The sequence below is a fragment of the Gavialis gangeticus genome, unplaced genomic scaffold (assembly GCF_001723915.1).
Source record: "Gavialis gangeticus isolate Ggan-Ray unplaced genomic scaffold, GavGan_comp1, whole genome shotgun sequence".
Taxonomy (NCBI): Eukaryota; Metazoa; Chordata; order Crocodylia; family Gavialidae; genus Gavialis; species Gavialis gangeticus.
Genome location: NW_017729034.1, coordinates 92,536,607 through 92,557,465, shown reverse-complemented (window position 1 = coordinate 92,557,465; position 20,859 = coordinate 92,536,607). Strand labels below are relative to the sequence as shown.

The 20,859-nt window shown below is 41.4% G+C and overlaps 1 protein-coding gene across 5 annotated transcripts in view; it reads left to right on the top strand.

Moving 5' to 3' along the window:
* Positions 1-20,859, top strand: part of ARFGEF3 (ARFGEF family member 3) — a 207,180-nt gene that overhangs the window by 105,267 nt on the left and 81,054 nt on the right. For all 5 annotated transcript variants that reach the window (XM_019527030.1, XM_019527027.1, XM_019527029.1 and 2 more), the window contains exons 10-18: positions 1,854-2,178; positions 3,528-3,640; positions 4,724-5,634; positions 10,705-10,871; positions 12,080-12,245; positions 17,092-17,199; positions 17,772-17,987; positions 18,197-18,307; positions 20,580-20,730. In XM_019527030.1, coding sequence (XP_019382575.1) covers positions 1,854-2,178; positions 3,528-3,640; positions 4,724-5,634; positions 10,705-10,871; positions 12,080-12,245; positions 17,092-17,199; positions 17,772-17,987; positions 18,197-18,307; positions 20,580-20,730 — 2,268 coding nt within the window. The remainder of the gene's footprint in view (positions 1-1,853; positions 2,179-3,527; positions 3,641-4,723; positions 5,635-10,704; positions 10,872-12,079; positions 12,246-17,091; positions 17,200-17,771; positions 17,988-18,196; positions 18,308-20,579; positions 20,731-20,859) is intronic.

Below are 20,859 nucleotides of genomic sequence, written 5' to 3'. Positions count from 1 at the left end.
TTTTTTTTTTTTTTTTTTTTTTTCCCCCCTTCTTCTTCTTTTTGAACTGGCCAGTGAGACTGCCTTTCCTTTTCTAAAGCTTCAGTCCCCATGCTCCCACCTGGTGACTGCTCAGTAGCTTCTCTTCCTTCATTCAGTGTTTGTTTACAAGCCTTTGAGGCTGGTTTCTTTGGGTGACAGGTAGCTTATTGTCCTAAGGTGCTTCCATTTGAAAGGAAAATGCTGCTGGTTAATGAGTCTTGAAGGCTCTGAATTGTTAGTCCTGAAATCCCTCTTGGGAAAACCTCTTGTATTTTCATCTAGATGGAGTTTTAAAGACAAGCCTAGAAGCATGGAACATTTTACATGCAAAATGGCATTTATATTTATAGTTTGACATAGATGTGAACAGACGTTGATAGTTTTGCTTCATTGCTTAAGGGGCTGTTGCCCATTTCCCCAAACTGATCATCATGACTGACATCCGTAACCTCAACTGAAAAATAAAGGGCTAAAGCTGAACTGCCTTTTGACCTGTCAGGACATCTGCTGCAGGTTGTTTGAGGCAGATTGATAGATTGAGATTTGTGGCAAAGCTGTTGCAGTTGTTTCCTGACCTCTCACTTCTCCAGCAGAGGGCTTTGGTTTCTAATATAACCAGTCAGACACCTTTCATGAGCAAAGTACTCAATTGGAAAAAAAAAATGTAATAACCTTAGAGTCATTATGTGAACTATTACATTTCAGGCTATATTTTCTGCTGTGACTTCAGAAACCTTAGCTGGTTTGGCAGGCATCTTGTTAAGTGAAGCATTAAATATATTAGGCTGGGATAAAAATCCCTGAGAAAACAGGATAGCCTTTGCTGTACTCATGTATTTCTTTTCTATTGTGACATCATTTATTTTATCTTCTGTACTACATTTGCTGATGAGCCACCAGTTTGCACGGTTTTGGATCAAAAAGTGGATGTTATTCTGATACAGCTCATGAATTTTTGGAACATAAGAAGTAAATCAAGATAGAAAGGGCAGGACGGATAAACCTGTCCATAATGGCTAGCAAGCAGAAGAAATGATTAAGGTTATAAGCAAACATAGCTGGGGCTATAGTGTCATGGCACACGTAAAGTTGAAATGCATGGATATGTTTACTGGAAATAAAGAGTGATTGCATTTTTAGTTTCCAAAATACTAATGCATTCATAGCTAGCAACAAGAAATACCTGCCCACCAGCTGAACTGCATATACTTGCCATAAGCAAGGGTATATAACCCAGAGCCTTCAGCCAGGGTACTTAAAATCCACAGACTTTCTGCCACATGAGCTCAATCTGTCTTGGCTATCACAATTTTGGAGTTTATATCTTTTGTTGTTTGGAGCCAGTGGAGAATGGCAGTCACCCACACAGCAGCAGGGCTGGCTTGTTATCTAATAAAGGACTGTGGTACATATCAGTACTAACCTGTATGTGCAGTGCATTCTTAAAAAAAAGCATTCCAGAGCAACTCTAGAGATGCATACCTATTAAAGAATGAGGTTGAAAGATTATATCAGGGGTGGGCAAAATGCGGCCCACCAGGCCATTCTATCTGGCCTGTGGGGCCCCTAAAAATTTTAGGAAACTAATATTTATCTGCCCCAGCTGCCTATCATGTGGCCCTCAATGGCTTGCCAAAACTCAGTAAGTGGTCCTCCACCCAAAATTATGGCCCGCCACTGGATTATATCCTATAGAGTTTCTTTGTCCAGCCATTGTCATTGGTCAGTAAACCACAATATGTATAACCTTTTTAATTGCAAACTGTTTTCAGACTGTTCCGGTGAGATTTATTTTTCCCAGTTTTCACCTCCTGCTTTTTCTCTTTTCCCAGGAAGCAACTATGTCCAGCCCTCATAGTAATACTGGGTAATCCAGTCCATGACAAAACAATTACTTCTGCTCACAGTAGCATCAGTCTTGAGACTGATTCACCTTCCTCTGGGGTCTCAGATCATGGCCGGGGGTCCGGTTGCTCTTCCACAGCCCCTGCCCTCAGTGGACCTGTTGCCCGGACCATTTACTACATTGCAGCAGAGCTGGTTCGACTGGTAGGGTCAGTAGAATCCATGAAACCTGTGCTACAGTCTCTTTATCACCGTATGTTACTTTATCCTCCACCCCAGCACCGTGTGGAAGCCATTAAGATCATGAAAGAGGTAAGATAATCATAGCAACAAATTCAAGCAAAAAGCCAGTGGAGTAAAACATTTATGGATGATGAATATTTATAAAGATGTGCACAGAATTCCAGTGACATGTTAGCCACATTGATATCACAATAATCCTTTGAGCATATAGCCATTTCAATTTAAAGCTGCACTGTCAAATTTATTGACTCAGCAGAGACTATTCCTTTCTCATCTGTATTTTTCTCCATCACCCCAGCTGTCATGGCAACACTGGAAATAAGCATGCTGCTGTTCTGTTTGGAGCAGATCTTATGGCTGAGACATGACAGCTCTGCTGGGTGATATGGAGAAGCCGGGAATGGAATCATCTTACTCCATCCTTTCTTTTTGGTAGAAGGAGGCAGACAGCCTAACATCTTGACTCAGGGAGTTCAGATGGGCCTACTATGTTTTGATTCATTGCCAGTTTTTTGACTTACAGTCTCCTTGAGGTTCTTTAGGATAGATGCAGGGTATTGGTAACTATCAGCTTTTGGACCATGCTGGCTCCAATCTCTTCTGGCTAGCAGCCCAGTACCAGTGACAGCAGAAGAACTGAAGAGCCACTCAGCATTTTGGTGGTACTTCTTAGACCTGTGGCCAATATCAGACACTACCTTTGGGATTGCTCCATACCCCTTATTTTATACGTGCAGCCTCCTTTTCACGCATTGCATAATAACAGTTTCAAGAAGGCAAACGTGTATGTTTTTTAATGAAATGCATTTTAGCCAAAGGGTTTTCTCTCACAAAATGGAGCACCTTCTTGGTGTGAAGAAGTTTTTAAACACTGTGCAATTCATTATGAAGGTTTCTTCCTGGAGGAAATTTCCATCCCATTATCCCCTCCCCTTTCCAGAGGTGTATCATCACCTCTTAATTCTTACACAATTAAGAACAGCTACCACCTACCGCTCCGAACTGGTAGTAATTACTCTACCACTTCGTGCAAAATCCTAGCACCTAATAAATGAATGATTCAACAAAAGAGCCCTCCATCCCTTCACCAATATGTTATATTATTCAAGATGTCTGTTTATGCCCAGGAATTAAACTGTTGCATATTTAAAAAAAAAAAAAAAAGTGAAGTGTGTTTTGAACAGTTTAAAGGCCTTAGAACATTCTGTATATTACTACCTATACTGTTTCCCTAGATCTTCCCTTTTGGAGGAAGAAATAATAAATGAAATATCATCCGTCTTCTTTTACTGTGACAATTTACAGTATTAATAGCTCAGCTTCTCCTTCAACCAGATGATTTCATAAAACAATGACACTGTTTTAGCTGTATAATGTTTAGCTAGTCCTTTAGTAATTTGCACTTTCTTTTCTTTTAGATAGTAGGTAGTCCTCGGCGCCTCTGCGATTTAGCAGGGCCCTGCTCTTCTGAGCCAGACTCCAGAAAGCGATCCATCTCAAAAAGGAAGTCGCATCTGGATCTTCTTAAACTGTATGTTTTTGTTTCCTCCTTTGGCTTCTCTTTCAAGTGTACACAGTTTTAAAAAAGCTGCTAAGAACCACCCACCCAGGAAAGTATATAAATAATAACTGTGTGAACTATCCTCCTGGGTTAGATTTGACTTGTGGGCAGAGCTGTGAAAATGTAAAGGAATAAAATGTAATGAAAATTGATTGTAGTCCCTAGGGGGACAGCTTTTCAAATATATTTGAAAGCTGTAGAAAGAGGTAGATGGTCTCCTACTAGAATTTTCAAAAAACCCTGTTCTGTCAATGTATTCATAGTCATGACTGTACGTCCATGCTTTGGTTTGGTCCTGCAACATTTTTTATGTGGTTAACTATAGATTTAGGAGTAAAATAATTCACCTCAACAGAATTATTCATGCTTAAAAGGGTAACCAGCAACATAATTAGTTACAGGATCAGGACCTAATAGCCAGCATTTCCAAGGTCTTTAGGCAGATCATGGATGTTAGGCACCTAACACCTATAAATATTGCCTGAGCTTTGAATATGCCCACGGAGCAGATCTGTTGAGAAAGGAGGTGTCATTTTATGTAGGTGCTTTTTCAAAATAAAGATCCCTTCCATTTTGATTGCCTTTTTGCAGTTTTTAAGGGTTGTCTACACAAGGAAATAGCCAGGCTAGCTATAATAGAATAACTCCCCACTCTTGTTTCCTTGATGAGTGTTTCTTTGTGCCTAGGATAATCCAGTCTGAACATGGATTAACCAGACCCCACTCTTGACTGAGGAATGAACGTGTCTGTTTAGGGAGTTAAAATCACAATAACTATTGAACATTAAATTCACACCCTGGTTTATTCTGCAATAGTTTGCAGTGTAGACAAGCCCCTGGTGTGAGTTATTTTTTAAACTGTGGTTCCCCTATAAAGTAACAGCAAGTTCTACTTCCCTGTGAACAATTTAGAAGGATGATTACACAGTCTCTTTATTTCATTACAAAGAAAACTTAACATTGCATGTTAGCAATATTAGTTCATTCCAATAATCTGTTCCATGAGCCAGAATAAACTTCCCTCTGTTGTATTTATTTATTTTTCTATTGTAGGATCATGGATGGGATGACTGAAGCTTGCATTAAAGGAGGTATTGAAGCATGTTATGCCTCTGTGTCTTGTGTCTGTGCCTTCCTTGGAGCATTAGATGAACTAAGCCAAGGGAAAGGCCTTAATGAGGAGCAAGTCCACTTACTGCTTCGGCGCCTGGAAGAACTGAGGGATGGAACTGAGACAAGCCGTGACTCCATGGAAATCAACGATGCTGACTTTAGGTGGCAAAGACGCATTCTGTCATCAGAACACACACCCTGGGAATCGGGAAATGAGAAAAGCCCTGATATCAGCATTAGTGTTACCACAGATACTGGTCAGACTACTTTGGAGGGGGATATGGGGCAGACAACGCCAGAGGATAATCCTGAAAGCCAAAAAATCTTGCTGCAGTCTCCAGCTGGACAAGAAAGCAAAGAGATTCAGTATAAAGAGCCAGAGTCAGAAACAGTTGACCAGCCAGACGTTGTTCAAAGGAGCCACACCATAGTTTACCCAGATATAACTAATTTCCTTTCAGTTGACTGCAGAACACGGTCCTATGGATCTAGGTATAGTGAAAGTAACTTCAGCATTGATGACCAGGACCTTTCTAGGACTGAATTTGACTCATGTGATCAATACTCCATGGCAGCAGAGAAAGACTCTGGGAGGTCAGATGTCTCAGATATAGGCTCGGACAACTGTTCCCTGGCTGATGAAGAGCAGACCCCAAGGGACTGTCCAGGTCATAGGTCCTTGCGTACTGCTGCCCTCTCTCTAAAACTACTGAAGACTCAGGAAGCAGACCAGCACAGTGCCCGATTGTTCATACAGTCCCTTGAAACCCTTCTTCCTCGGCTTATCACTCTGCCTAGTGTAGAGGAGGTGGATTCTGCACTCCAGAACTTCTCTTCAACATTTTGCTCAGGTTTGCAAGCAGATAATTTACTGTACAACCAACATGCACTGTGTTTACACAGCCTGTCTCCAAATAAGTAATCATCATAAAGCACTTCCAGAATAACCAGGTGCATAAGAAACCAAGCATATCATTGTTCCTTTAAACAAGCTAGGTATGTTCACATTGACACACAAGGAGCATTAAGTTCCTCATCCAAAGTTCACTGAAAGTCAGTGGGAAGTCAGTCCATGGTCTTTAATAGACTCTTAGATTGAGCCCTCAGTCGCTAAAAGGAGAAGGGGAATTTTCAGAGGTGGTAGCTAAGCAAATCATTACACTGTACTGTAGTTCTAAAGAACCAAATGTTTAAAATGACCTCTCCTGAAGAAAAGCTTTGAATGTCATGTTAGCATGCAGATGAAAGGGAAGCAAACCTATCCCTATTTGAAAATAGAACCCTACAGATCTGCTTTAGTACTAGCAATTCAAAAATGTCACAGAAGAAAACAACAAAAGGTCTTACGGCAATATACTCTTAAATGCAAAGAAAGAGGAGGGATTCTATTCTCTTCACATCTGTCTCTATTACTAGTCTACATGTCAACTCTATATCATGAAAGCCCAGGCACTTGCAGCACTTGTACAGTGCTACAAAATACTCAAGAGCATAGGTTTTAAGAAGTCAAATTACTTGCCCTTAATTTTTAAGAAACTTTTAACAGCTTAATCTTTACAAGTTAAGAAGGATGAACAAGTAAAGGTTGATTTTTTTTTTTTTTTTTTCTATTGAGAATATATTTCAAATATTTATTATAGTCCAAAAAATTTTACAAAAATTGCACATTCATTAAGGGTTTCTTGTTTCCTGACAGTTGGCCAGCATAAAATAAAATACATTTCTTTTTCTTTCTTTCCTTTTTTATTTCATCATGACCAACCTTACCTTTAGTGCTCTCCTTTTCATTCATTCATGTTCTCTCATGCCCAGGCACAGTCAGAAATGGTGCACTATATCTGTTCAGTCCATCTAGGGCTTCAGATCTAAATCATGGTTGGAGAGCCATGGTCTTGTGCAAAACACCAACCTCGACTGTACTAGTAGCCAGAGCTTAACTGCTAGGGGTGAACCCTGGAGTGGGCAAAACGGTGGATCCAGCCAGCAGCCAGACTTCATTTCCCATCAACCCCTGCCTGCGTCACTGCAGCTGGCTTCCATTGAGACCCCGGCAGTGATGGTACCATGATGGTGCAGGGCCAAGGCTTTCACGGAGATGAAACCCGGCAGGGTGCATGGCTGGATGTGGAGCTGTGCTGGGGCTGGGGCCAGGATCTTGTGGCAGTGACAGTGTGGTCCAAGCCAGGGCACAGCCACAATCTGCTGCTTGTGCACCCTTGTCCAGGGTGTGCGGCCAGTGGATTGCAACTGTGCTCTGGTTCCAGACCACGCTGTCACTACCACAAGATCCCAAACCTGGAGCAGCTTCACCCCCAGCTTCACACCCTGCCAGTGCTGCAGCCCATGAGCTGGACTTTGCCTGCCCCTGGCTTAACCAGATAGGCCCTAATTTGTAAAGGTAGTTACTTGTGTGTGTAATACTAAGCACAAGAATAGTCTTGATGAAGTCCATGGGCCTCATTTTCCTTCACACAAGTTCCTTTTCTTCTCTTTGACTTTGCAAAGATGAGATGTAAAGATGTGATGGATGTAAACGTGATGTTAGGAGAGTCAGGCACTCAAGGCCATCCTCCCTTCCTCCATGTGATGGTCCTCAGGCTAAGGTGCAAGAGTAGGTCAGTTTCCCAGTAGCAGTATATGCACCTGTGCAACCTCAGGCAAGTTGCACAAGGACCCCTGTGTAAAAGCAGCAGCATAGTCTGCCTTGTCATTTCAGAGTTTTGAAGTGTTGAAAAAAGTCGATTTTGTAGCTTCATAGATTAAGGTTTGAAGAAACTATTAATGCTAAGCAGACTGAACAGATTGAAGAATCAGACCCCATAATTTCCATTTAACTTCTGTTTGAAGCCATAGCATTTCTTTTAGAAAGGTATCTAGTCTTAAGTTAAAGACTGCAAGTGGATGAGAATCGATTATGTCCCTAGGTAAGTGCTTCCAAGGGTTAATAGCCTTCCTTTTTTTTTTTTTAATTCGCTCCTTTTTTTATTTTTAATCTCATTTGGCCAAGTTTGGCAGGGAGAGTGGGTTAATAAGATCCTATTCAATAAAAAACCCCCACAACAAGTAATAAAACCTCCAGCCTCATTTACTGTGGGAAGTATCCTGCTATTTTCCTGGAACCCTACATATTAGTGTAGAATTTTTTCTTGTATCCTAATGGTAGCAGCGTAGTTCATGTTTCAGTTGATGACCCCATGTTTAAAAAAAAGATACGTTTATGAAGGACACAGTTGAAAAGCTTAGCTTCTATAAAGAGCCCAGTTGCTACAGAAATGACTTTCTGGTAGCTAAAGCTGGATAACCATTAAACAAGGATGCGCACACAGAATTTGCATTCTCTCTCTTTCTTCTGAAAACCTCCTTTCTTCCTGCTTTGTTTTGTTCATTTTTTTTTTAATCAGTGGAAGAGTGTAACATTGTAAAGTTGCAAGCTAGTGCCTAAGATACTCAAGTAACACAATTTATCAAAAGGAATTAGCGGAAAAAGCAGGAATCTGAGGTATAGGCAAGAAAAAAGTACAGATGTGTTTTCCACATGAGACTATTAAAAAAAAATTTAAAGTTAGATTAGGTAGAGAGTTGCAGGAAAAATAACGGTCAGAAGTAGACAGTGGGAAATCTTTTCCCTGAAAAATCCTCTTTCAGTTGTTTCTGAAGGAAAATTGTGACAAGAGCTAATACCACCAAGTTGGATGCTTGCTTATAATTTATTTCCTTATCTAAATGTGTCAAATACATGACCTGGATTTAAACAAAGCATTAAATCTGTGTTGCATGACTCTTCTGTGATCTGTCTATACAATTTAAATTAATTGTTGTCCTCATTAAGCCAATGGGCTAACTTTGTTGTTTGTTTTACTGGGCAGATTTTTATAATTATAGCTGGTAATCACTATTCTTTAAATGCAGACATGGCTATGTTCATGACAGCACAAAGAAGTTATTTCTAATAAACTGCATACCATTGTTTGGGTAATCAAGGAGGACGTTTTAGTACTAATTTTGCTCTGGTCTAGTATGTTCTGTTAATGGAAGGATTTTCAAGCTATTTAGGCCCTGTAAATAATGTACAAAGGCAGGTTTCCACATTAGATACTGGGTTCCTTTTTGCGAGTCAAGCATCTGTTCAATCTCTCAAATGTGCTTGAAGGAAATTGCTGGTTTCCCATGTTTTTAGAGGAAATTAGTGACTTAAGCTGGTTTATTTTGGGTGTTCAAATGGATACCTAATTTGCATGGGCAATTATCCATTTTCATATGCACTTTTATATATTGCACTTTTAATTTCAGTAACAATGCACATTAATTTGATGTGCAATTGTGCATACATTTTGTGTGTTTTAGATAAGTCTGCATTTTCTTTAAAAATCTCTTTGATGACTTATTTCTCTTTCATGCTATTCTTGTCCTGGTGTATCTTTCATGTGTAGTTATTAAGTAGTAATGTACTCTAGGAACATGTAGTTATGGCCTTGATCCAGCCTAGCATTTAAACGTATGTTTAACTTTAAACACTCAGTAATTTCTAGAACTGTACATAGGCTTAGATTCAAGCAAGTAGTAAAGTGTTTTGCTGGACTTAGGCCTATTATTGGCATTACAGTACAGACTTAAGATTTTTTTTACTAATAGCCGCAAGAAAACCAAACATTCTTTCCCTGACTAAAACCACGGAAATCCTTATGGATACAATAGGTATCTAGACTCATTGCTCCCTTTCCACACAGACCACGTCCTTGAACGAGTATTCATATTTTAGACCCACCCTTGAACAATTATTCACTTTCTAAATCCGCCCTCAAACAGTTATTCACCTTATCCACGCCCCCAAAGTGACGTCTATGGAAAGTCCAAGAAGGCAGCAGCACAGAACTTTCAAACCCTCACGAGGCAAGAAAAATGTTATTTTTTTCTGTGTGTTGTTTTTCATTTTTCTTTTCTTTTTCTCTTGTTATGGTTTGTTGTATCTTTTTTATTGCGTCTAAAAATAGGCATGATCTTTATGGTGGGAGGAGTATACTCGCAATTAACCACTTTGGCAGTTATTGAATGACACAGCTTTGCTGCATCATTTAAAAAATTTCAAAAGCTATTTCTTATTTCATGGTAAATAGTCCTCCAAAACGAACCTTTTCCCTTAATCAACTAATTGATATTCTGTAAGTGGAATATAGCAACTGATATAATACCCTGAAATACTGTGGCTGTCTACAATTTTGATATGTTTAAAAATAAACATAAGGATTCAATTGAGTATTCCAGTTTTCCTGCTAATATGTCAGCTAACTAACTTTGAACAGTATCTGCCTTAGACAATGCCACTTGACACTGCTGAAAAAAATGATTAGATGTACTATATATAAACATAGCACCTGATTTCCAGGGAGAGTGAGCACTCATGGTTTCTGTTGAAATCAGGTGTCGTGGTAAGGGCTTAGTGCATCCAAAAAGTAGAGGGTTTTTGTTACTTGCATGAGCCATACAGTATTTATTGAAAAAGTTGGGTCATAAGTAGTTCCAGTCAGGTTGGCCCGAAGTATTTCTTCCTATAATTCTAATTTTAGGTCTTGGACAGAATGTTAATTTGAGAATTAATCCTGAACACATTAGACCCCCATCCAGCAAAGCATTTAACTATGCACTTAAAGTGGAGCAGTTGTCCTATCAAAATTTTGGACTATTCACATGTTGTTTAGATCTAAACTTAAGTGCTTTGCTGGACTGGAGTCAGCAGGTTTGAACCTAGTTATGGAATGGGGAAAAAAGATGTACTGGAACCAACAGTTATTGTAATTCTTTATGCTAACAACTCAAACAATACATTACAATTAAAATCCTTCTGTTGCACTAGAATTAGAGTTGTTTTTTCCCCAGCTTAAAAGCTATGTATATTGTGAAGTTTCACTCTGCCTCTTTGTTAGGTATGATGCATTCACCAGGACTTGAGGGGAACCCCAGCTTCAGCTTCCAGACGCTTATGAATGCAGACAGCCTCTACATGGTCTCACACTACATTTTGCTGCTCAACCTGAAACTGTCCAACTCTGATTACTACAGGAAGAAACCTGCCCAACCATCTGTGCCACTGGTGAGTTTGTAATATGGAACAAACCACGATGGGAAGGAACATGTCCTGTGAGTGGCTGAAGTGGCAGCATCCCTTTCACTGGTGTGTTAGAAATCACAGGACATCATCCACCTAAAACTGAACACCAATAGTTCTCTTTATCAACTATAAGAATGCAGACATGGTTTCTACTGATATCTCTAGGGGTTGTGACCCTAACACATTGGGACAAGTTCAGGCTTGGTATCAGTGGGTGCATGTACACATGCACATTACTGCCTAGTTAACACCATAGTAAAGCTTTACAATTTACCCATGCAGTGGTATTAGGGCCAGTATTAGGGCAGGGACAGTACTATCTTATAACAGAGTACTTTACTGCATTGAAATGCATGTATGACCATGGCTGGCTGGGTCATGAGGGTGTTAAAACACAGGGGCTGCCTGCCGTCTAGACCCACACTGTAGCACCCTAGTACCCCAACCAGCCCCTCTGAATCCACTAGCCTGAACCTAGGGCTGACCCCCAGCACCCCTCTGCCAGTGTGTGGCTGTTCTACCCTGGCTCAAATTCCTGTTACCCTGGGCTCATGTGCAGACACTACACCCTCTGCAGACTGGACTAGAAATTATCAAATAACATTAAGTACATATGCTGATGCACCCAGTGAGAGTTAGGCCCAGCTAAGGACTTAAGATGGGGCCCCTAGCATACTAAGTGATCAGTTGTACTGTACTTTTAAGGCACAGGCTATGTACTTGGAAGACAGAGCAGAGGTTCCCCACTGGAAGCATCAGATGCTATCACTTCTTAGCAGTAACATCCTGTTCACAGTCTCAAGTTGGATGGTACTGGAGTAATGGCCCTGCGTACCCAGTTCTTTCTATGGATTGGCACATGCTGTGGAGATTTTGAGGGGAGTATCTCCTGCCATGGTCAAAATGGAGAACCTGTAATTTTTCCTGGCTGTTGCATGAAAAAAAAACAAAGAGAAGCACAAGCTCCTTGCACATCTCACTCTCCAATACATAGGCATGTAAAGGCTAGGCATAATCTGGGCCCAAGTTCTTATTCTTATACAGGCTCTTCCCCTCCATGCTCTGTCTCCCTGCCTCCACAGGAGTCTGTTGTGCTCAGAGAAGAGAACTGAGTCTGCTCAGTTGAGTTGAGACTTATGTTATGGTGAGCGCCTGTCATGTTTTATTTGGATTTGTATGCTTCTCTGCAGAAGGAGTTCATGAAGCAGGTCCAGTCCAGTGGTGTGCTGATCGTGTTTTCTCAGGCTTGGGTTGAGGAACTCTACCATCAGGTATTGGAAAGGAACATGCTGGGAGAGGCTGGATACTGGGGAAGACCTGAAGAGAACAGCCTTCCACTCATCACTATGTTGACTGGTCAGTATCATTACCATGGCCATATAAACATGACTAGGAATAAGGCAGGCTAATTCCTTAGTGCATTCTACAGATGCCTAAAATACTGAACACATGCCCAATATATGTGTTCAATTAGCTGTAGATCAGCATGCTGTAAACATAGGTTGTATGCTGAAGTACCAGTGCAGAAGTACCAGACTCAAATATCGTTGATATCTAGGTATTGTTCTGAATCAGTCTGTGTTACAGGGGTAGATCTGGGGGGGTAGGGGTGCAGCAGTGCAGTTGCACCTGCCTTTGATTCTTGCTCCACCAAAACTTTAAAACCATCTGTCTGGGAGCAGCAACAGCATTTCTTTTGAAGCCTCACTGAGGGAGTCAGTTGACTTTGTCTCATTACCATCTCCCTGATTCTTGCTAATCTCGCTCCACTCCACAAGTGTTAACAACCCTCCCTCCTTTTTAATGGTGTTCTAATTCAAACGGTTCTTTCTTTTGCAGTTTTGTCTGTTAGCCATTTCTGGTAATGCATCTCTTCTATTTCACAGCTCTGCAGACTATATTTAGCTCTAACTAAAAACCTTAACTCAGGTGTAGTAATTTTAACTTAAGTGGAGAAGTGACTGAATGAAGTATTGGAGGCACTGTCAAGGTGCCCAAGAAGGCTAGATTTTGTTAATGAATCTGAATGAGAGACTTGCATTTAACTGTAATTACTACAGGACTAATGACACAATATTTTTTGATAGTCTTTTTGACTATTTTGCTGAATCTTGTTTTTCTTAAACTTGCATGTAAATCTAGCAAAATAGTGCACATTCCAATAGTTTATATTTATTTTGGCTTTGATAGTAAATTGAATGCTGTAGTGCTAGCCTCATCACATATTAGTAAAGCTTCTACTTGCTCTTTAACTGGAGAAAAATGTGTTGCATTGTATCTGATGTGCCACACCATCTGCACCACCCCGCTCTTCAAAATCCCATGCTATGTTATAAGGACTTGCATTTTAAAGCATTAGATTCTCGGGCTGGGGCAGAAGTTACACATAAGCTGGTTTAAGTGATCAGAAACTGGTTCATATCTGTAACAGAACAGAAGTTCAGTGTACTTAAATCACTTTCAAAATGGCTGAAATGAGTTTAAGATAACCTGTTTGAATGTAGTATCAGACTTAACTGATTTAAGTCAAACTGGTTTATGGAACTTCTGTCCCAGAACTCTTCCCAGTTCAAGTTAACTCTCAATCCCCCAGCATCCCAGGATGCTCTGCAGCCTTGGGCTAGGCTATGCTGTCTGCTCCAGCCAAGCAGGGTTGGCCCTGCCCCTCTGCTCCCTACCCAGCGTATTATCGTGATCCTCCAGCTGGCTGAGAAGGGGGTGGGGGTGAGGGAGCCCAGGTCCAAACCCCAGTTGGGGTCTGCCTGTGAGGAAAGAGGGGTGGCCCTCCCCCTCCACCACCACTGAAGAAGGGACAGGGAGAAAAGTCTTGGAGGGCTTCTCCTCCAGCTTCCCTCACTTCCCTTTGGCAGTGGCTGGCAGGCCAGGTGGTGTGCTCTAGCACCCCCCAGCTTTTGGCCTGAGCTACTGCAGGCATGTGGCTGCATTTCCAGAATCAAAAGTGAATGCCTGTTCACTTGCTTATGGGTTCAATCGATGCAGTTTAGACTAACCTGCAAAGATTGAATTGATTCAGCCTCCAGCTTGTTTACTGTCTGTAATTCACCTCGGTGACCCCAGTAGCCCAAAACTGAATGGACTGGATTGTTTCTTAAAATCCCATTGACCATTGGGATTCAGCTTTGCTAGAATGTAATATTATATGGCCTAGGTTCTGTTCCATCTGTTAGGACCTACAGGGTGCTTGTACACGTGTAGGGACACTGCTCTGATGTGCTTTAATTACAGCGAGTTGGAGCAGACTAAATTAATCAAGTCCGCTATAGCATGCTAATTAGCACGCTTCAGCAGCCTCTGTGTCTCATCAGATGCTGATGTATTCAGCATCTCTTCATAATGGCAGTGGGGCTTGCTTTCGGAGCCGCTCTAATTAAAGCAGTCTTCCCCTACCCCCACCAAGCATGTATAAAGATGCCCTAAGTGCCTGAGTGTAATCCTATACTATCCTGCTTGAATTCCTGCAAAACCGTTAATGCACAAGACCTCCTTCTTGCTCCTTTTTGGAGTTTTGTTCAAGGCTTAGATAATGGTAGGTTACAAAAATAAACATGTTAACATTTTTCAGGGACTCAAAGTGACTAGAGTTAGACTTCTACTATGTCTGGTTAGACTCAGAAATTATCTCAGGTAGATGCTGAAATAAACCTTTGATGATTTGGAACCAGTGTCCTACACTAGCTCCAAACATCTATGATAAAATACCTATGTAAGATTTGTGACAGTAATATCTTTCTTCCTGGGGTTCTGTAGTGACAAAACAAAAGATGGTAAGTCAAAGTATAGTGTTCTTGAGCTACCATTTTTCTTCTCCACTTGCGAATTTATGTCAAGCAATTGAAGTCACTGGATCTATGCTGGATCTATGTCAGTTTACATGGAGATGGGGGGAATATGGCTCTCAGTATTCTGCTTCAGCAGTCTGTCTACACAGTACAAAGCTGCTATTATCATACATAAATAACCTTGAAAATATGCCAAAAGGGCTTTTAAACCTTGACCAGAATATGTAAATAAATATTGATGAAGGAAGAAGGAACTTTGTAAGGGATAGCCACCTAACAACAGCACAGTCCATTTTACCAGACTCCTTTGTTCCTATGGGGGCTGTCAGGGAGAATCTAGTGAAAAGAGAAGTCTTGTTTTTGTGTGCTAGGTTGGGCTGCCTGAGAACTTTTTTTGTACAAATAATTTATTTATTAACAAATAAATGCAATTTGGATGGACCAAATCTACTTAGAAGTTTGAAGAGTTTGGGATAAAAAAGAGCAGACGAATTAAAATAAAGTTGTATCATTTCAGTCTCAAGAGACATTTCCTTTAGAAATACAATTAAATATCTAAATATTTTACAACAAAAATGAAATAATACATTTAATTCAATATGAAATGTTTAACAGGAAATGTTTCAGATTGACGTGCAATGAAACAATTTTCTTTCTAATTTGTGTTCCCCTCCTGAATTAAAAAAAAAAATATATATATATAGTTGATTTCACAGCTCCAGTCCTGGATAAACACCTTGAGGCTTGTGTTCTTACTGTGAGATTGTCCGAGTGCCAAAAGAGCATTGTTTTCATGGTATCACAGCAGTATCATTTTAATATATTCATGGCACAGCAGCACAAGGACAAGGAGTCAGAAACTAATCACTGATTGAACTGCCATTGGCTGAGGGTTCATACTCAGCCAGAATGTGCTAAAATGATACTGCTGTGAAAAAATTCTGTTGAGAAACTAAAAGACTTGAACATCTGTAACAAATTCTTCAGTTCTCCGTTTATTTTTCCTAAAGGAAAAATTAAGGTGACTGTTGTGAAGAAGATAAGGATGCCTATACTACCTTATAAGTATTTATGTCTACTCTGCTTGAGTGGTGTTTGATATTTGCTTGCAAGGTGTTGATGCAAGCAGAAGGTCCCCTTTGTGTAGAAAAGGGGACAAGAGTGTTACTTAGCAAGAATGCATGAGTTTGACATTTTACCTTTGACTTGTAACCACAGTGAGTTGGGGGCTTTGGCAGGAATATGATTAGAAAGCTTTAGAGCTGATAAAAAGGTGGCACAGAGAGGCAGACTACTGGAGAGCAGACTGACCTGCTGTCTTCAAAGGTTTTATCTGGGATACATATAGGCATGGATTGGCCTAGAGTAGGTGAGATATACATGTAGACATTCTGCTCTACTAACCACAATGCTGTATTTTCTTTCTTGCATACCACATGCCCCCAAATTAAATATGTACCCTGTTTTGGGAAGGGGGGGCAGATTTTTCCACAATTGTGGCTGAATCCTGTACACTCTTCTGCCTCAGCAGAAGCTAGAGTTTAAACATTTTTGCAGCCACTGCTGACTTCAGCTTCTCAGCCAAAAGCTGTTATCAATTTGGCAGCAGCTCTGAATGGTTAAAACTGTAGCTCTGATGTTGCACAAGGAACTCCACCCCTCTCTTCCTGGGGTCACCAGAGAGAGCAGCATGGCAGCCATTATAGCTGTCATCCATGCTTCCATTCCTCCCTTCCAGCACAGAAAATCAGCTTCCCCACTTTAGATATACATCCTAATTTTGGAGGAAGTACATGTGGTATGCAAGTAAATACAGTATATTATATTAACCTTTCTCTGATTAGGTATTGTTCTTATTGGTGGGATCACAGAATACGTTGTTTTGAAAAGCCTGGTTTGGAGCATTGTTTTCATCTCTGGGCACAGACCCTGAAGGAGGCAGCCTTGCAGGAGATAAACTTAGATAAGCCTCATGAGCAGTCACAGAGGATGCACATACAATGCTGCAGTCCAGGCACCCAAGGGGAGAGTTGGGAAAACTGTGGATTCAGAGATGAAGGCATAGGGCCTCTGACTGTGAGCCACAGCAGATCTCAGGAAGAAGTGTCCTAAGAATGTCAGTGGAAACCTCTTCCCTTGTTTTATTTACAATTATTCTGGCCAAAACACTCAAAAGCATAATTCTTGTTTACAAGAATCACGTGTCTGCTTTAAGCTCCCCTTTACACTGCCAGAGAAGTTACTGAGCCCTTGCGAGTGTAATATCAAACATTTTGTATTTCTCTCAGGATAGTGAGCTGGTATGAAATGCCCTTCATACCCTGTAGGTGTGTTGAATAGTAACCTGTTTTGGTTTGGTTTTTGTTGTTGTTGTTTTTGTTTTGTTTTTTATGGTCTGACAGACATTGATGGCTTGGGAAGCAGTGCCATTGGAGGACAACTGATGGCGTCTGCATCAACACAATCCCCTCTCTCACAGATCCGGAAGACGGATGATTCTGTTGTGGCAGGTAATAAGCCATGTTATGTGCATATGTGTGTCTATTGGCATCAGCGTGTGTGTATCTACTCCTGCGTATGGTAGATCCCGTGGGAATTTATTCAGGTAAATGGCATTTCAGACAAATGGGTTTCTTGGAAATGCAGATGTTGAATGGCATTTGCCAATCCCCTGGACATAGTTGAAATGGGCCTTGTCTAAGAGTGGCTTAGGTCAATGAGAATCAATGAGTATATTATACACCCATGAACTAAGGGATAGTTTTGCTGCTGTAACATTTTGAGAGTAGAATGATCAACTGTGTCTTGTGTGCAAATTCATCTCTGGTGTGACTCCATTGAAGTCAGTGATGTTGAACCATTAATTAATTTAACAAAGTCTTCTTCGGTATTGTAATCACAGCTGAGGCCATGCCAGCCTTTAGGGTGCTTTTTATTGATATAAACAAATGAAACTAAGTTTAAATGTAAAGCAGCAAAGATCAATAAAGCCAGCACACATGTAAAAGCATCAGAGGGTCCAACATGTTGCAGAGAACTGTTTTGCTTTCCAGGAAAATGATTAATGCATTTCTTGTTCCAGGTGTTGCTTTTTCTCGATACCTTCTAACTGGTTGCTGGAAAAACTTAATTGACACCTTATCCACACCTTTGACTGGTCGTATGGCAGGAAGCTCCAAAGGGTTAGCATTCATCCTGGGAGCTGAGGGGGCCAAGGAGCAGACCCAGAAAGAGAGAGACTCTATTTGCATGAGCCTGGATGGCCTGAGGAAGGCAGCACGACTGAGCTGTGCCCTAGGTAACGCCACTAACTTAGTTCCTAGATGAGTTTATGTAATTAATGAATTGATGTTTAGCAAATTTTCCTGGGGAGGAAGATAGCAAACTAGGAAGTAGCATACAGCTGATATAGATATAAGTCTGTTTCCTCTTGAAACTGTCTGATACAGTACCTAAATCTAATGGAGGAGGTGATTGAATATACTGACCCATGTTGTTTCTTTACAGGGGTTGCTGCTAACTGTGCATCTGCCCTTGCCCAAATGGCTGCTGCTTCCTGTGTCCAAGAAGACAAGGAGGAAAAAGAAACCCAAGAGCCAAGTGATGCTATAACTCAAGGTAGCTATTATTACTCAAGAAGTCCATAATATCTAATATTTCCTATGTAAGTGTTTTAAGGTATTGTGCTATAAACAGAAAAACAGAGTGGGTTGGGTATCACTTTATATTCCCTTGCCAGGTAAATATACAGGAAGTATACCTACAGGGTAACAGTAAGTTTCTTGGTGGGGGGGGTGTTCTGTTTTGGGATCTTTGTCATTACTTCATATACCCTCTTTTATTATAAGTTTTGTTAGGCTAATACAGGTATAATGCATATTTGTGTTGATAACATCTTAAAAACTTGTGCATCTTATGTAGCTGGTATTATAACAGGTTGAGTAGGACACCAACTGCTCATTCTTGCTTACACTTGCAGTTTCACTCATCTGACTTATTCATGTATGCACCTATTCTTCTCTCATATCATCATCAAATGTTTAAAATGACCTGTCTTGCTCAATTGTATTGTTATGTGCAATGAAGCTAGAAAAATTACAGTAACGTGCCAAAAATCTGTCATCTCCAGGTCCCTACTTCAAATCCCATGACCTAGTAGTTGACGAAAGAGGCCTCTGACCTCTTATAGCTACTTGGTTTTGTCAGTGAAATGAGTTTGATCAGTCCTGATTGCTGAGGAAAGAAGTCCCCATCAAAAAAACTATAATCGCCCCTGCCTCTAATTGGAAAACCTATTTAATGTCTTGGCAGAGAGGCCAAAGACTGAATAGATCTGTGGGTGAACAGTCTTCTGACCTTAGAGTTCAGAGTTGAGACCTGTTGGATAGCAGTATAGGAGCTGAGGCCAACTACTTTGTGACTATTTCCAGGGTTTCAAAGTTTTTGAATTCCAAAGCAGGACACAGACTAAACCTTCTAAACTTCTTAATGAAATACAGTTGTCTTCGAAAATGTCTAGGATCAGTTTTTCAGATGGGGCCCCTTTCATCAGAATTCACCAGAGTTCACTCTAGACTCATCAAAAACTTAGCTGAAATGAGTACATTTCCACAAACTTTTCAGTTTCAACAAAAATACATTTAGTTAAAAATTGTCAAACCAGCTCTAAAGAGAAGCTTGTGCTATTGGTAGCAATGTTGTGTTTGTCCTGTGGGTGATAAGATGTGAATCTGCAGGACACAATCTGGCATCTTTCATGAGCAGATGCGCATTCTCTTGCATGCAAAATTAAACAGCAGGGATTTTATATCTCTAATTATAATAGAGCAGCATTTCTCAACCAGTGGGTCATGACCCAAAAGTGGGTCACAAGAATATTTGAAAGGATCGTGAGCAGGTCCCCAGAAAAACCCGTGAAAATACGGGTTTCCCCTTGCAGGCTGGCAGCATTCCAGCCTGCAAGCAGCTGCTTGGGATGATTGGAGGCAGTGGGTGTGCATGCATCTGCGCACACAGACGCACGTGGCCAGCATAGAGAGGCTGGGTCGTGGGAGCAGCACTGGCCGCTGGACACAGGTAAGTATGGGGAGCAGGGGATGGAGGTCCAGAGGACTCTCCAGAGGGCTGGGGGTGGGGCATGTGTTTGCATGCACACGTGCATGCCTGCCTAACTGCTGGTGCTGGAGACAGTGGCCAGGCACAGGGCCACAACAGGGCAAGGGGAGCAGGGGGAGAAAGTGCCTGGCCCTTCAGCAAGGAAAGGAGGCAGGGGTAGTCCTTGCAGTAAAGAGCTGCATGGCACACAGCTGGAGCCTATACACACAGGGGCTTGCACTTTCTGCTCATGCTCTGCTCTGAGTGGGACAGAGGCAGCTGGGGGCCCCCTCCAGCAGGGCTTGGGGGAGGTGGGGGGCAGGGGACTGCAGATGGGGAGTGAGGGGTGCCAGCATGACCTGGGGGGGGGGCAGGGGGTTGTGGTTTGTAGGTGAGGGGCATCAGCAGGACCAGGGGGCTGTGGCTTGAGGGCAAGGGGCACCAGCAGGGCCAGGGGGTCTTTGGCTTGGAGGGGAGGGGTGCTAGCAAGGTCTGGGGGCGGGCAGGAGACTGTGGGTCAGGCACTGGCAGGGCCAGGGAGTATGGGTTGGGACAAGCAATCAATCTTGACAAATGGGTTCCAGTACAAAAAAGGATGAGAACCACTGTAATAGACCATGTCTAGGAGGGGAAAGAGAGATTCTTGCTTTTCTATTTTGGCTTAAACTCCTTTTTAATATATAGATTCATGTAGTAGGATATAGCCCTCTACACCCCCACTGTATACTAGAAGAAATTCCTGTTTGTTTCCCAAATGCCAAACATTTCAGTGTTCTTTTATTTTTAACACCTACAGTGAAACAGAAAGTGGAGCAAAAATTGGAGCAGATGGGGAAAGTTCAGGGAGTCTGCCTGCATACTGCACATGTTTTGTGCATGGATGCCATCCTTAATGTGGGACTGGAGATGGGAAGTCACAATCAAGACTGTTGGCCTCATTTGTTCAGGTAGAGCAGCCTGCTGGCTTATGGTCACACTATTGATTTTTAACAGAACAAACCCCCCATCTAGTGAATGAAGGGAAAAAAGAGAGTGAGGAAGATGGGAAATTATTTTTTTTGCATTTACTTTATTGG